Raw genomic sequence first — 17,817 nt, 5'->3', positions numbered from 1 at the left:
ATATAAGATTTTTCTAAGCATTCCCACATCTCCTTGGCAGTTGAGCAGTCCACAATTAAGTACATGCTTTCTTCGATCAAGGTGCTTGAGATCCAACTCATTAGCAACACATCTTTCTCCTTCCAATCATCAATGGTGCCACTATCTTTTGCATCCTTCCTAACCGCTATAACTTCCCTAGCAGTTTGTCCAGTGGAACAACTACTTTTACTTGGTTTATAGATAAGATACGTTAGTTTCATCACCTGAATCAATTGGGATATTTGTGTCCTCTTTATGAGGTAGTTTGTTGGCTTAAGTTTAATGGAGCAAGCGACAATGACTTGGTGAGGTGAGGAGGTTGACATGGTTTTGGTAGAAGAGGCCATTGCAACGTGTGGTTTTTTTTTTTCTTTTGATCAATACTCAGAAAGTGGAAGAGCTTTTATGTTCTGATACCATGTAAAGATATGGCACATGAGCCTAACTCAACCCCAAAAGCTAGCTTATGAGGGGAGGTTTGTCCAAGTCCATATAAGGAGACCAAATTCCCATCCCTCTACCGATGTGGACTTCATAACATTCCCCCGCATGCCCAGACCTCAACTGGAGCGTGAACACTTCTAAATGGGGGCCCAACATCAGTGAACAACAAATTGTGATGGGCCTGGCTCTGATATAATCCTAGTCGTAATCTAATCTTAATCGTAATCTAATCCTAGTCGTAATATAATCCTAATAGATATAAGTAGTCTAATCCTAGTGCGACTCTAATTCTACAACAGTGTTGTAAACTCGTAGTCAGCTTCGTTGGACCTGTTCCAATCGTCAACTTCCTTCTTCTTCAACACTCTCTTCATCATTTGATATTTTTGCATCTAAGAGCTAATGCTACAATAGGAGTACAGTTGGATAACAAGTGATTTGTGATCAATAAAAAGTAAGTACCACCGGATTCTGTATCCATCAACCTGGGATCCTCACCTTAGACATTTTCATTTGGTTATGAAAGAAAATTTTATCCCCCAATGTTAAGATCTCTATCAAGCACTCATCTACATACCTTAAAACTAAGAGAATCTGATAAAAGCAATTCAAAGATATGCCACATTGATGAAAGGCCTCTCAAGAGGAAGTGGGTTGCATTATGTATATTGAAAATCTCCCCTCTAGGTTATGAAGACACAAAGACCAATTACTGAGTGTGCCACAAATATACGATGATGATAGAAAGCCAGGTTCTGATCATTTCAGGGAATGAACTATTATAGAACTAGAAACTTGCTTCTTTGAAGAAAATGGAACAAGAAAATCTACAAGCAAACACCATGAATCCTCTAAATAAGCAAACATCAAGTCTTTTAAGTTCAAGAAATTGAGTTATAAATGTTGCACAATCAATCAAGGAATAAAAGATCTCAGCTGGTCCATAGATTGCAAAACTCATATTCAATGAAGACAACAAAAAGTGTTCATATGATCTGATTGTTTGAAAATAGAAGAAGCTTGCAAGAGGATGTTAATGATGGGAGATAAGTCATACACAACATATGGTAATTTATCAAATCAAGAAATTGTGTTGTGAACCAAGGTGAGCAAGAAATCACTATATCAAAAACCTGGTTTTTCGAAAGTTTTACATGAAAAATAATTGATAGGAGGATGAGCATGACTATAAAGTAAAGAAAAGACTAATTCTCTTGAATAATGCTTACCATAACTTTTTTGGAGAGGAACACCTTGAAGCTTGATTTTGATCAAGATGAAATCAAAAGACACATGATTCCTTCAATGATTGGCTTTGATCAGACATTGTTTTAGTGGATATAAGTAAGATAAATATTTAGCAGTCTTATACCCTAAATAGTATGCATACACATAATATGATCAAAAAGGATGAGGACTAATGATGTTATTCCTATTCTTGAAGAACACACCATAGAGTAGCCATAACAATCAGCACCACCACTAATCACCTGTCATAACAACCAACACCACACTATCGTCAACCACCTCTGCCATCACTATTGGCCACTACAACCAATTCCTACTATCAACTACCTCCACCATCAACATCATTGGCAAATACCACACATGCTTCAGCCACCATCACAAATATACCACCATTTACCAACACCAACTACCTCACCATCACTATCATAGCATCTCCATCATCACTAGTGAACGCAAATATTCTTTTTCTTTATTTTCAAATAATAATTTTATTATATATATTTTCTAATATTTAACTACTCACTTTTTATTTAAATTGTATATTTATTTATGTTTAGAAACAAATAACTATGCACATTCCTATGTTGAAAAACAAAAAGTTTTAATCATTCAATATTCAAATTTAGAGACATCTTAATTCATTTAGCTGTTCATCCAAATTAAAGTATCTTAATCTTACAAAAAACAAATGGGCTTATGGTAAATGTAAAACCTTTTGCAGGGATTATAGTTGAGCTAAACAATAAGAAGAAACCAATACCTTTTGAACACTAATCATTGAAAATGCAAACGGGTTATGAACAGTGAAGAAAAATGTGACAGAAAGATAGCAACTGAGTGTTCAAATGGCTCCCATCATTGTGAACTGGTAAACATGTCTTACAAACAAAAAATAAACAAAGTAGCCTCAGTAACCAAAAATATAAGGGTCGAGAAAAGAGCCTGTGAAATTTCAAATGATTACTTATATTCTGATAAAGCAAATACTCACTCATGCACCAGATATATATAGCATAACTACAAATGAATAACAAGAAAAACATTGCAGGAAGCAGATAAAGGATAAGCCAAATATACAAGGAATTTTGTACTTCACAACAAACCAATATTACCAAGTTAAACTAGGAACAAAGTCCTCCCTGCGAATGATCAAAATTTTAAATAATAAAGCCAGGTCAAAAAATTTAATCATTGTATTTTCTCCCACAAAGTTAGAACTGTGTCCAATGCCTTCAAGAACATTTATGCTCTACCTTTATCCTTCCATTCACTCTTGTTTTGTTCGGGAGTCTGATGAGTCCCCGTCTTGATTTTGCCCCAACTGCTTTACACTAGCTTTGGCCTCTGCCAGGAATTTAGGATCAGGCTCATGTTTATCTGAGGGTTCTCTCATTGCCAGACAAATGTAAAATGCAATAACCACATTGACCGATATGACAGCAACGAATCCACTCACTAATGTCATAGAATGGGGAGACATGTCGGTCACACCTGTTCCAAATTGATAATGATTAGTGTAGAATCATAATTTCATAATCCACTTAGACTACCAAGGAAAAAAATATCAGTCCAGAAAAGCATAATAAGTATGCTATTTCATGAAGATATCAGCCTTCTAGATTAACAAGAAAAGAAGTTATTTATCTTAATGCTAATAGTACCAAGAAGAACAAGAAAAGAACAATGTTTCCAGCACACTGAAATGCACGTCAGGGGAATATACGTTAGACGTAATATAGTTGTGATAACGATGACGCTATTTACTATTTTATAGTTCGACTCAAACCTCATACTATGCATCAGACATAGTTGAAAGATCTCTCTCTAGAACAATGCATGAAGCATTAAAGTTTTTCTCAAAGCTTTCATCCTGGTGAAAATATTTGGCTGTATTAATAGGTCCTGTTTTGTGGCTGTCTGACACTTGGGATAAAAGGCCGCTGTGAAGCCATCTAAAATCCAGTGCTTATTCTTTACATTTCCATAATAGTATCAACCAATATTTCTAGAGGTGGAAAATGGACGGATCCGGTCAAATTTCAGTTGGTCGACATGGGTCAAGTCAGCGAAACAGGTCATAACCCAACTCGGACAAATTTTATTTGGGTAAATATGGGTGGGGTGGTATGTATAAAATAATGGGACATAACCCAACCCGCCCAACATAACCCGAGTATTCTCTCTTTTATAAATGGACCAAATTATAAAACTAGCCCAAATACTTATTCACAAGTTCTAACAAGAGTAATTCTGTGGCCAAATTACGAAATTTCAACTGAGATACTTCTTGTTCTCTGCTCAATTAGTATTAATGATTATATAACAACAACAAACTCGGTGAAATCCCACTAAGTTGGGTCTGGGAGGGTAGAGTGTACGTAGACCTTACCACTACCTCAAAGAGGTAGAGAGGTTGTTTCTGACTAAGTTGCTCAGACTCGGGTGCGGGTGTCTGATACGGGTGCGGATCTAGAGGTCGGATCCTTCATGATTTAATTTTTCAGATTCGGGGATATGGATCCATGTATGGATACGGGTGCGGGGATTCGCCTAAAAATAATTAAAATATCTAAAAATAGAGTTATAAAACCCAAATTATGAGATATTATGTAGAGAACTTGAGGAAAAGCTTGGAAGCAGATTGAAGGAAAAAGAGTGACATAGAAATTTCTACATAAAAGGTATTCCATTTTCTTCAATTTCACCTAAGCTTTTGTATTGATTAGAGGAATCATTAAAATCGTCCAGAGCCTGATGCCTCTATTACTGAAACATGGAGCCAGCAGGGTTGGATTTTAGCTTCAGGAGACTACCAAATGACTGGGAGGTAATCAGAGTGAGTTCCTCAAGATACTGGACAACTACAAGGGATTAGGGACCAATTGAGCAAGTGGATAGACTGTCATGGGATACCAACAAAAGTGTAAAATATGCATATAAGATTTTAAACAGCTCAGTACACCAACAAGGGCTCTGGCTATAGAAACATATCTGGATTTTGAAGGTCCCTTTCAAAGTAACTGTGTTTTGCCGGTTTGTGGTTAAAGAAGTTCTCCCGAAACATGAGAGCTTAATGAAGAGAGGAACATAACCATGTTCAAAATGTTTTTTAGTGTAGCAGGGCCAATGAAACAAATAACCATCTTTTCCTCTATTGCCAGGTAACCAATAGACTTTGGCAGCTCTTTTGAGTATTAAAGGTTTGAGTTGGGTAGTGCCTAGAGATACTGTGGAAATGTTGGTTTGCTGGGACAAATTAGCTGCACACCAAGTCAGAAGAAGTGGTGGGGTATCATCCTGGCATTGGCATGTATATGGTGAACAGCGTGGCTGGAAAGGAACTCCAAATGTTTTGAAGACACAGCAAATTCTGAACAGGAGATTCAAATGAATTATATATTATTATTCACTTTTGATGTAAACAAGCTTTAGTACAGGATGTAGAGTCCTTAGTTAACCTCATTGGGTCCTTGTAACTGACACAAGACTGTCTTTTGCTTTTGTTTTTTCTCTCCTTTTTGGAAGTCTTGTATCTTAGGGGTTATTTCTCTTAGCAGTATCTTTGTGCTGAACTTATTGTTATTAATGAATTCTGTTACCATCTCAAAACACAGGGGAAAAAGAACTTGAAATGAGTGATATATGTGCGACATACAAAACCATTCAGGAGCAAATTAAGTACTAAAATCATAGAGAAACCTCAAATATTTACAGAATTAATTCATAAGACTTGAGTTAATATTGTAGTTTGTTAAGATAAAACAAATTCTGTCATTGACCATACAGCAGGTCTTCAATCACGATATAAATGGCATTCCATCCTTCCAGTGCTGCCGATGGGAATTGATTTGTAACTCCAAACAGTACTCACAAAAAGAACTATTATGATAATGAGAAACAAAAGATGAAAAGGAAAGTGTTTATAGAAGTCACAAGAACAGAGATTCTGCAGAGGTTGGGAACCAACAGGAGATAGTGCTACGCCATCTAACCGCTCACAATTTCAACTTAATAATCTAAGATGACAATATCCTATTATGATTCCCTTATTACATCAGCAAAAATTGTCTCAAAAACTCATCCATCTAGAACATTTCATAATAATTGCACATAAGTTTCCAGTAACTTCTTATTAATATCATCTAGAAGTACCCCAAATGGTGACAGGTTCTCTGGCAACATAGCATGGATATTATACTTCTCTTCTCCTAGCTATTGTATCATGTATTTGATTGATATTCTTTGTTATATAAAACTATTAATAGATAGAGCAGGAATCAAGCAAGCATTGATTGGGTAATCACCCAGATATGTATCATAGAAGCTCAGCACAGCTATACTTGGCCGCACCATGAGGCAAACTAGTCACAAATCTGTCATAAGTACCTGCTATATTTCATCATCTTCCACTCTATCCATGTTATGGTCAATTAATAACTTAAGAAGTGGAACTCTCAGTATTTGTCCCTCGGAGGTAGACTCAGTCTGATTAATGTTGTCTTGGATGCTTTGCCTACTTGTATGCTTCCCTATTCCCAATCCCTTCCGGAGTCACTCAAAGACTGGACAAGATCAGAAGATTCTTCCTTTGGCAAGGTAACAAGGAAAAAAGAGCTTTTCACCTAGTCAATTGAAAGGAAATCATCAGAAGCAAGAAACAAGGGGGACTTGGCATCAGGAATTTGAAGCATCATAGCAAAGCTGTGAAGCTTAAATGGATCTAGAGATATTCACAGGCTCCTCAAACACTATGGAGCAGAGTCATAAAGAGCAAGTATGGGGAATAGGACAGTTGGGTTTCCAAGGAGGTCATACTCCATATGGAATCAATCTTTGGAGGACTATCAGAAGCTATTGGCTTTTTCTCAAAAAATACTCCCACATCCAGCATTTTGGACGGCAAACGGCGACAAAGAAGACGACAAGGATCTGCCTCGCCTTGCGGCGAGGAGCTCGCCTTTTGAATTGAGGCGTCAATTAATACCAAAATCTTCAAATATTTAATTGCATATATAAATATCCAAAATCTCAATAGCAATAACATATATTAGCAAATACTATATTAATTAATATAAAACTAAATTGAGTAGGGCAGAAATAAATATAAAATGTAGGCAGATTGCAGTAATGCAGTCAGTTAACAGTAGCTTCAAAATAAAAAACAAAGTAAAAAACAGAGTCTGCACTTCATCTTCTGCATATGAAAGAAGAAGAAGAGAAGAAAAAAAAATCTAAAACCATACCTATTGAGTGCTGAGTAGCTGAGGTCTCATCGTCAGTAGTGAGGAGAACTGGAGAAGAGAAGAAATTCGCGAAGTAGTGAGGGAGGAGAACTGGAGAAGAGAGTCGCGAAGCAGTGAGGGAGGAGAACTGGAGAAGAGAGGGTCGTGATTCGCGAAGGTGCGAGGAGAGTCGCGACGGAGAGAAGTCCTAGGTTCGTAAAAACGCCAAATAAACCCTAATATTGACTTTTAATTATTAAATCAGATCTTTAAAAAAAAAAAAGTGACGCCTTGTCGCCTCACCTCGCAGCGTCACCATTCGCCTTTTGGTCGCCTTTCTGAACTCGCCACGCCTCATCGTCTTTGGTGAGGGGCGAGCACCTTTCAGAACACTGCCCACATCAGAGTGGTTAATGGGAACAAGACCAGGTTTAGAAAGACAAATGGATCGGGACAAGGAGCTTTAAAGACATGTTTCCAGATTTCTTTGTTATAGCCTTAGACCAACATAAATGAGTTGCCGAGATGTGGACACAACAAGGGTGGGACCTTAGATTCAGAAGAATGTTGAATGATTGGGAGATACCTAGACTTGTGGAACTGTTTAACCAGTTGGAGAGTTATCAAGGGTTACAAGAAGGTGCAGATTGCCTATGGTGGAGTGGACATGAAAGTGGAGCATATAAGGTCACCTGGCTTCTAGCTAAAGAAGCAATTTTGACACATGAAAACTTGATCAAAAGGAATATTGCTCTCTGCTCTAGATGATTCCTTTGCGAAAAGGAAGCTGAGACAATAACCCATTTGTTCCTACACTGCAGTATTACAGATCAACTATGGAAGATTTTCATCAATCTAAAAAGCATAGACTGGACAATGCCAAGCAAGATTGTTGACACTCTTTTTAGCTGGGAGGAAGCAAGAGCGGGTCCAGGAAACAGAGAGAGATGGAGGATCATCCCATCATGTAGTTGATGGACTATTTGGAAGGAAAGAAATGATAGATGTTTGAGGATAGGAGGAGTTTAGTACAGGATATTATGCTAAAATGCATTTTGCTTTTCTGTTTTTGGTGCACCAAACTGTATGTTAGTGATACTGAATCAATCCTAGATGTCCTAGGCACCATTTAGGATTGGTTCATATCTGGTATATTATGCATCCAATCCATTTGTAAATTGTTTTTTCCAGTACTACCTAAGTACTGGTTTCAATACAAAGTTACATTACTCAAAAAAAAGTTGGCCCGGACACCACAGTCATCAAAAAAACAAAAAAATAACTTAAAGAAAAATGTCACGTGTGCTATTTAAGACATAAGCAAGGGGCACATTTAAGAGTGATCTACCAAACCTTACAACCCCCAGCCAACAAACAAGTTTTCTTCTTTCTCATTTGAATATTTGACAAAAGACAACTTCATAATTCTCTATTCACCATGACAAACCTCTCCCATTCTCGAGCAGAGCTCGGTGTCAGTATAATCACACAATCAGCATAAAACATAACTACAACAATCCCCTCACCAATATCCCATTAATTCAATTGACAGAACATATTGTGAAGCCAGCATATAATTATTTTCCCTGGAACTTAGATAAAAGTGTGAAACAACTTTGGTTCCCTTTGGATACATTGACTCAGATAGGCAAAGAAATTATCATCTCAACCACCAAAGACTACAGGGCAACAATTGTTGAGCATTAATGGGCATAAATCTACCACACTTATTCTCATGTTCCATAAACTGATGGGTACGAACAAAATACCACTGTGATCAAATGTAAAAGCACAAAAAAGAAAAGGGCAAGATTCTCAAGCATAACAATGGGAAAAAAGGCATAGTCAAAGATTTTTGAATAATGAATTAGTCAGAAGAGAATATATTAGTTATCTAAGACCAAACAATACCTACTTTAGACGGGCTATCAGCTTCTGGCACATATGATAGTCCAGATTTTTAAACCAAATCTTTTATCAAGTAAAATTTGCATCAGAAAAATTCAGGGAAGCTTTTCTTAAAAAAAATATAAATAGGGAAAGCTTACCAGGAATTAAGTTGTGATTGAAGGCGTACAAAATTGCAATTGGAGCTGCCCACATAATCAACGATGTAATAAAGAACTTATTAACAACTCCCGCCATAGTTGCTGCTGTCAACCTGTGAGATGAAACAGAGAGGATTAAGTATAATCTGATAGAATCGTCTATGAAAGGACAGAAAAAAGAACCCAATTAAAATGAACCTGAATCATGGAAAAAAGGATCATAAGGTAACCTCTCTTTTTTCCTTCATACATCATTCTCGTCATAGACATGGACAGTTTTTATTTTTTGATAAAGTAATTAAATGATATTCGAAAGCATCAAGAAGATGCGAAGTTACAAAAGCACAGTGTGCAAGAAAGCTGCTCCAAACAGAAAAATATGGAGCTAGGCAAAAACTTGTGAAACGGTCAATAGGGAACCCTACTACTCTACTGTACTAGAGATAAGGGAACGAACTAACAAAATCCAAAAGGTTATCCACACTGTTTACATTGGCAAAAAAGTGCCAGCTAAATAAACTAACTAGACATTGGGCTTTAAGAGTACAGAAAGAGGTTGATATTCCATTAAAGCATCTGTTGTTTCTCTCTTTCCGTATACTCCAAAAAATGGCTGCTGGGATCATTCTCCAGATCTTTCTGATGGATTTGTCAACTCTCCACAATATCCAACTGGCATAAGCATCCTTCATGTTGTAGGGCATTACCCATTGTATGCCAAGCATAGAGTAGAAAAAATACCATAGACTAACTGCTGCAGGGCAGTGCAAAAAAGGTGATTAACACTCTCATTGGTTTGCTTGCACATGACACATCTGTTGATGAGGATTACACCTTTTTTCCTGAGGTTGTCTTGTGCTAGGCATACTTCCTTCAAGGCAGTCCAGGTGAAACAAGAAACTATGAGGGCTTGCCTAGTTTTCCAGACATGTTTCCAAGACCAAATTAGTAGAATGCCATTCTGGGAGCTCATATTTTTGTAGCACTCTTTCACAGTGTAGGTCTTCTCCTTAGAATTACCCCAAAGAATCTTGTCTTGATCTTCGACCACCATTGTAGTGTTTTGCAGAGTTTCTAAGAGGGAAAGGAGGTCATTAATCTCCCAATCTTGAAAGTTCCTTCTGAAAATAAGGAGTCCAATAGTTGTTGTCTCTGTACTGGGCTATAGTTGCCTCTTTGTCGGAGGCTATCTGGAACAAGGAGGGGAAATAGTCTTTTAGCCTAGAGTTCCCAAGCCATTTGTCTTGCCAAAATCTGATCTCGAGTCCATTACCAGCCTTGAAGGATACTTCCCCGAAGAAATTATCTTGGAAACTGCTTATGTGTTTCCAGACCCCAACACCATGGGGTTCAGTGCTTTTCATTGGACACCAGTGATCTTGAATGCCATATTTAGCCTTGATGATGTCTCTCCAAAACCCAACCTCAGTTTGTCCATATCTCCAGAGCCACTTCTCCTTCTGAGACTATCCATTTGTTTCAAAATTGAACTTGGTATTGGAAATAGAGACATGCAGTACGTAGGAATATTGTCTAGTACATTGCTGATGAGAGTGAGCCTACCTCCCATGGAGAGGTATTGCATTTTCCATGTAGCAAGTCTCTTTTCCATTTTTTCAATAACTCCATTCCAAATTCCAGAAGATTTGAAACTTGCCCCCAGGGGAAGACCTAGATAGGTGGTGGGTAAGGAGCCTGTTTTGCAACCAAGTATGCCAGCAAGTTCCTCTAGATTGGCCACCTGATTAACCGGATATATAACATAGAGCATGTTAAAATAGAGTCTAGAGATAGCTTCAAAAACTATAAGGGTGGTGTTGAGATTGGAGATTGTTGCCTATCAGCTCCACAAAAAATGAGAGTGTCGTCTGCATAAAGAAGGTGAGAGACATTGACAGTGGTGGCTGGATTGCTGCCTACTTGAAATCCTTGAATCCATTGAAGTTCTTTAGCCCTAGCTAGAAACTGAGATAGTCCTTCCATAGCCTGAATGAATAGAAAAGAAGAGAGTGGATCCCCTGCCTCAACCCCTTTTGAGTAGAGAAAAATCCAACTAGACTTCTGAACTTGGTAACTTCTATCACCAAAGCCCAATTGTTTTTTTGAACTTGGTAACTTCTATCACCAAAGCCCAATTGTTTCAGTATGTTGACTAGATATGCCCAGTTAAGCTGGTCAAAGGCTTTCTCTATGTCCAATTTGCATAAGATCCCATACTCACCACTCTTGATTCTCCGGTCTAGCACCTCATTAGCAATTAAGGATGCATCAGTTATCTGCCTATTCTTTAAAAATGCACTCTGCTGCCCCGAGACTAAAGAATTCACCACCTTTTTCATCCTTTCTGCTAGGTTTTAGCCAACAACTTATAGACACTGCCTATGAGGCTTATAGGTCGATAGTCTTTAAGCTCTACAGCACCTTTCTTCTTTGGGATTAGAGCAATAAAAGAAGCATTACTAGACCTCACCATTTGGCAATTCTGGTGAAAGAAATTGAAAGCTGCTAGTATATCATCTTTAATGAAGCACCGTGATTTTTGGAAGAAAGCCATGGTGTAACCATCAGGGCCTGGGGCTTTGTCAGGGGCACAAGCCATAAGAGCACTAGAGATCTCCAATTCAGTGAAAGGAAGTTCAAGTTCCTCCTTTTCTTCTATACTAAGGGTGGACATGTTCTCAAAAACAGCTGAGGGTCTCCAGGATTTAGCTTCCTTGTATATTTGTTGATAATACTCCAGAATGCCATCCTTTGTCCTTCATTTATCTTCAATCAGTTCATCTCCTATTCTCAATCTGTCATTGGAGTTACCCTTCTATATGAATTGGCCATTCTCCGAAAGAACTTTGTGTTCTTGTCCCCCTCTTTAAGCCATAAGCATTTAGATTTTTGCCTCAATGAGATCTCTTCAGCTGTTGCAATTTGTTGAAGCTGCAGTTTCAGATTCAAGGACTGTGTTTTCTCGTGTTGAAAGGGTTCTGATTTCAGCTAATTGATCCAACTTCCCCAGTTCCAAAAGAGCTTTAGTTTTTGGGTTTCAATGTTTCCATACACCTCTCTGGTCCATTTAGAAATGTCTTTCTTTAGGTTTTTGAGTTTCTGTAACAGCACAAAGTCTGGGGTGCCCTGGATAATGTAGGACTGCCACTATCCTTTTATCATATCAATGAAGTCTTCCGCTTGAAGCCACATGTTCTCAAATTTGAAGTAGGATGGTGATGCCTCCCAATCTCCACTTTCCAGGATGATGGGTTTATGATCTGAAATTACTTTTGGCATTGTGTATTGTTTGATAGCTCTGAACATCTCACTCCATTCTGATGAATAAAGAAACCTGTCATTTCTTGAGGCTTGGAGTGTCTCCTCCCCTCTAGACCAGGTGAACTGTGCTCCTTGGAGAGGAGGATCAATCAGTTCAAGATCCAAAATGGTATTGGAGAAACCTTGCATAGCACTGGATCTTCTAGTACAGTTTAGCCTTTCACCCTAGAATCTACACATATTGAAGTCTCCTCCTATGACCCATAGATCAGACCACAACCCCCTGATTGATGCTAACTCCAACCAAAGGTCCTCCCTTTCTGGATTGGTATGAGGTCCATATACTCTGGTGAACACCCAGTTGAAGTCTTCAGAGGTGCTCTCAAATCTACATGACAGGGAGAAGGCCCCTGCCTCTGACTCAACACAATTCCAAGCTCTTTTGTCCCATAAAATTAATAGCCCCCCTTTGGTGCCAATTGCTTCGACTTCTGCCCAGAAGAGCCAATTATTCCCCCATATTGTCTAATTAGAGATGGATTCCAAGACTCTATTTTGGTTTCCAGCAAACAAACAATGTTTGCTCCCCACTTTTGGATAAGAGATTTCAAAGTACTTCTGTTATCTTTATTATTGAGACCATGTACATTCCAATTGAGTATTTTAACTCTCATTTGGAATGAGCCTTGTGGCACCTGCCCCTATCTTTCTTTCCACTTCCATCTTGGAGACCCTAATCCAGTTTTTTAAGTTCATTTGTTGCTTTGATTTTCCCTTTTTTGGCATCCCCAGACTTCTTCCCTTGTTCAAGAATCTGAGTTTTCCTCTTTTCCTCTTTTCCTCCATTCTTATTCTTAATATAATATCCAGAATTTCATGCTCGAAACCTAAAACATTTACCCCAAGCACTTTGCGAGCCTTCATCATAGTAAATTTGGTCCATTTTGACGTTTCCACCACAGTCGGTGAATCAACAGTTTGTGGTGAATGATCATTATGCCACGGTAGAGGAAGAAAACTGTTGAACGACTGAGAAGAGAGACTGGAATTGGAATCGTACCCTGAGGTGGGAATAGGATCCTGTGTGTATATGCCCAAAGAAGGAGCAGATATTTCTGCTTCGTCATCCGCTTCAAGCTGAGAAAAGACTCCTGCCTTATGCTCCAAATTCTGGTGATTAGATGCTTGAACTTCCAATTCCAAAGGATCGAAGGATGTTGCACTGAAGGAAGTTGAAGGTTTGAAGTTGCATGGGTCTGCTTTGGCAATGGAGGCTCTCCATGATTGCATTCTGTTATGTTCCTTGTGTTGCTTCCTTTTGTTTGGGCTTTTGGAATAATAATCATTATTCCAGTCTGAATAAGTTCTCCCATGGTAGTGTCGGGCCGGCCCATTTAAATTTAAATTTAAATGACCCTTTCTTTTGTCCACAGATTCCTCACATGGATTTTTAACTCTGATGTCACGTGGGACTGTATGGGACTGTGCTCCCAGCAGCTTTTCAACCCTAGCCAACTCAGGGTTTTGTCCAGTGGGTAAAGGAGAGGACTGGATCTCTGTAATTAAAGCCAAATCGAACAACCAGCCAGCAAATGCGAAATTCAAACTTGCCGGGAATTTGACTGAATTTTTGACACAAATACGAGCCTAGAGAAAGTGGGATCTGTTCTTTGTATCTTCGTCAACTCCAATGAAACCTCCGCATTTATCCCCTATATGCTCGAATGTGTCCATGGTCCAAGCATTTAAGGGAATCCCAAATACTTTTAGCCAGATGTTTCCGGTGGCTCCCCTGTCTAAGAGTTGATGTTTTTTGACCACCACGACAGGGTGAGGTGCCTTCCGTTCCAAAACCATTCCCCAGCTTTAACTCTTATTGCTTCTTGTCTCGAAGGGAACTCGAAGAGGAATTTATTGTGGTCAAGGGGCGTGGCTTTGAAGCAAGCAGTGACTTTCCATCTAGAGATGAACCATTTTTGAATTAACTCAAGGCCATTGAAAGTGCCGATTAAGCTTCAGTGAAGAGGATGGTTATCATTGACTCCACCTATGCTTGCTGGTTGGCTGATTTCTGGCCAGCTTACTATGCTAGCAGCATCCCGATAGGATTTTGTCAATGGAGACGGTATTGGTGGTGGCCCTGACTTGTTGATTTCTCCAGAAATCGAATGATTTTAGTCGCGAAATCTGTCCACCCACTGTTATAGCTCATCTCCGGAATGATTACTGCAGCTTTAGAGGAGCCATGCCATACTTCAATGGGAACAAATCTGCCATATACGTTGAATTTTTGATAGACTCTGTATAGGTTGTGCTGTTGTTTTCTACCCCACCTTCTGTATAGTTGTCCAGAACCCTTTGAAGCTTGTACTAGGATCTCACATACCCATCTTAGATTGTGTGGATCTAAGACCTTACTTGTAAATCTCCTGCCTCTAATGTGTATCCCATGTATTCTTGAGTTCGAAAGATTTATCCCCACTAATGAAAAAGAGCTTTTCCTCCATAAGGAAAGAAAATTTCGGTGGTCTGAAGCTACCGGAGGAAAGGATTCCTCAGGCCGTAAGGACCTTTAGGAGATTGCCTTGGGACTAGTGCCTGAGAGCATTTTTTGTAATAATCTCTGACATGGACAGTTTTATGCAATAATCATAACTATATTACGTCTAAGGTATATTCCCCTGAGATGCATTTCAGAGTGCTGGAAACAGTGTTCTTTTCTTGTTCTTCTTGGTACTATTAGCATTAAGATAAATAACTTCTTTTCTTGTTAAACTAGAAGGTTGATATCTTCATGAAATGGCATACTTATTATGCTTTTCTGGACTGATATTTTTTTCCTTGGTAGTCTAAGTGGATTATGAAATTATGATTCTACACTATTCATTATCAATTTGGAACAAGTGTGACTGATATGTCTCCCCATTCTATGACATTAGTGAGTGGATTTGTTGTTGTCATACCAGTCAATGTGGTTATTGCATTTTATATTTGTCTGGCAATGAGAGAACCCTCAGATAAACATGAGCCTGATCCTAAATTTATGGCAGAGGCCAAAGCCAGTGTAAAGCAGTTGGGGCAAAATCAAGACGGGGACTCGTTGGACTCCCGAACAAAACAAGAGTGAATGGAAGGATAAAGGTAGGCATTGGACACAGTTCTAACTTTGTGGGAGAAAAGGGCACAATGATTAAATTTTTTGACCTGACTGTATTATTTAAAATTTTGATCATTTGCAAGGAGGACTTTGTTCCTAGTTTAACTTGGTGATATTGCCATATTGGTTTGTTGTGAAGTACAAACTTCCTTGTATATTTGGTTTATAGCGAGGATGACTGCAAAACTTACAAGACTCTAGATCGACATCCTCCTTAAAGTATAACATGCAACCTTTTTCACAACAATCAATTCTTATCGAGGAGAGTCCTAACTTAGACACCAATGCATTTGCTTTATAATAAGAAGCAGGAATCTCTACATTGGGATCAACTAATTCCTTCATAAGATCTATCATAGAGTCCATTACTCCTTGAGAAATATTATTGTCAGATTTGATACTTAACAATCTAACTGCAACAGACAGACAATTTAGAGTGTGGACTCCCATTGAACAAAGGACGACTACAATCACGCAATTGTTCATAAAAAGTGTTTGCTTCTTCATTGGGAGTTTCTTCTACATTTTCCCCAAATTCAAAATCAGAATGCATCTCAAAAGCATCATCAGCCATAACTGACATTCTAGAACCATGGACATAATTATGCACTATAGATCTACTACTTTCACCGACAATAAAGTTATTAAACATAGTGTCACTTTCAACCTCACCATGACTAGTCCAAATTGTATACCCTGGTTTGAATCCATTCATCATAAGATGCATAGCAACATCTCTGTTGTATGATATCTCACATTTTCACAATTAACACAAGGACACCTAATCAATCTTGAAGTTAAAAAATCATCAAGTGTCTTTGCTTGATTTTAAAACTAGTGACACCTTCTGCAAATTCCAGAATGATACCCGCTCGACCAGGATTGTTTCTATTATACATCCAACTACAATCAGATTCCATCTACACAAACAATAATGATAATTTTAAACTTTCAAATAATGAATCAAACAAGCTAAGGGTTAATTCAAAACTAGTTAGAGTTAATGTTGTTAAGTTGTTGAAATAAGTTCAAATAAACCACATTATATCAAATAATGAGTAAAACTAGCTAGGGGTTAATTAAGCTTTATTTGAACTTATTTCAACAACTAAACAATATTAACTCTAACTAGTTTTGAATTAACTCCACCAACTAAACCACATTATTTCAAATAATGAAAAACTAGCTAGGGGTTTATTAAACTTTATTTGAACTTATTTCAACAACTAAACAACATTAACTCTAATTAGTTTTGAATTGATTCCAACAACTAAATAACATTAACTCTAACTAGTTTTGAATTAATTCAACCAACTAAACCACATTATTTCAAATAAGGAGTAAAACTAGCTAGCGGTTAATTAAACTTTATTTGAACTTATTTCAACAACTAAACAATATTACCTCTAACTAGTTTTAAATTAATTCAACCAACTAAACCACATTATATCAAATAATGAATCAAACTAGCTAGGGGTTAATTAAACTTTATTTAAACTTATTTCAACAACTAAATAACAATAACTCTAACTAGTTTTGAATTAATTCTACCAACTAAATCCACCAACTAAACCACATTATTTAGTTGAACTTATTTCAACAACTAACAATATTAACTCTAACTAGTTTTGAATTAATTCCACCAACTAAACCACATTATTTCAAATAATGAATCAAACTAGCTAAGGGTTAATTAAACTATATTTGAACTTATTTCAACAACTAAACAACATTAACTCTAACTAGTTTTGAATTAATTCCACCAACTAAACCACATTATTTATTTGAACTTATTTCAACTACTAAACAACATTAACTCTAACTAATTTTGAATTAATTTCAATAACTAAACCACATTATTTCACTATTTCAAAAAACTAAACCACATTATTTCAAATAATGAGTCAAACTAGCTAGGGGTTAATTAAACTTTATTTGAACTTATTTCAACAACTAAACAACATTAACTCTAACTAGTTTTAACTTAATTCCAACAACTAAGCCACATTATTTCAAATAATGAGTCAAACTAGCTAGGGATTAATTAAACTTTATTTGAACTTATTTCAACAACTAAACAACATTAACTCTAACTAGTTTTGAATTAATTCCAACAACTAAATCCACCAACTAATAGGATCAACTAGAGTTGGTACTTATGCTTAACAAACACATTATTCCTAAATTTAAAGCTAAGTGTCAACACTAGATGGACACAAATTGATCTTGCAAGAAAATGAATTTTGTCATCAATAGGATCAACTAGTGTTGGTACTTATGCTTAACAAACGCATTATTCCTAAATTAAAGCTTAGTATCAACACTAGATGGACACAAATCGATTTTGCAAGAAAATCAATTTTGTCATCAATAGGATCAACTAGTGTTGGTACTTATGCTTAACAGACATTCTTCC

The 17,817-nt window shown here is 37.4% G+C and overlaps 1 protein-coding gene across 1 annotated transcript; it reads right to left on the bottom strand.

Moving 5' to 3' along the window:
* Positions 1–2,771: 2,771 nt before the first annotated feature.
* Positions 2,772–9,121, bottom strand: LOC125818028 (uncharacterized). Its single transcript, XM_049497532.1, has 2 exons — positions 8,984–9,121; positions 2,772–3,204 (listed from the first exon to the last, which is right to left on the bottom strand). The coding sequence occupies exons 1-2, from the start codon at positions 9,078–9,080 to the stop codon at positions 2,981–2,983; spliced, it is 321 nt and encodes a 106-aa protein (XP_049353489.1). The 5' UTR covers positions 9,081–9,121; the 3' UTR covers positions 2,772–2,980.
* Positions 9,122–17,817: the final 8,696 nt, after the last annotated feature.

This window comes from Solanum verrucosum, unplaced genomic scaffold (assembly GCF_900185275.1).
Source record: "Solanum verrucosum unplaced genomic scaffold, falcon-dt-bn FXZP01000253.1, whole genome shotgun sequence".
In the NCBI taxonomy this organism is placed as follows: domain Eukaryota; kingdom Viridiplantae; phylum Streptophyta; class Magnoliopsida; order Solanales; family Solanaceae; genus Solanum; species Solanum verrucosum.
Note: the sequence above shows the minus strand (reverse complement) of the source record. Positions and strands in the feature narration are given on the sequence as shown.

Coding starts and splice junctions, on each gene's coding strand:
- LOC125818028 (XM_049497532.1), bottom strand. CDS start 9,080: ATGGCGGGAGTTGTTAATAAGTTCTTTATTACATCGTTGATTATGTGG. Junction 3,205..8,983: donor CAATCACAACTTAATTCCTG/GTAAGCTTTCCC, acceptor AATTTGGAACAG/GTGTGACCGACATGTCTCCC.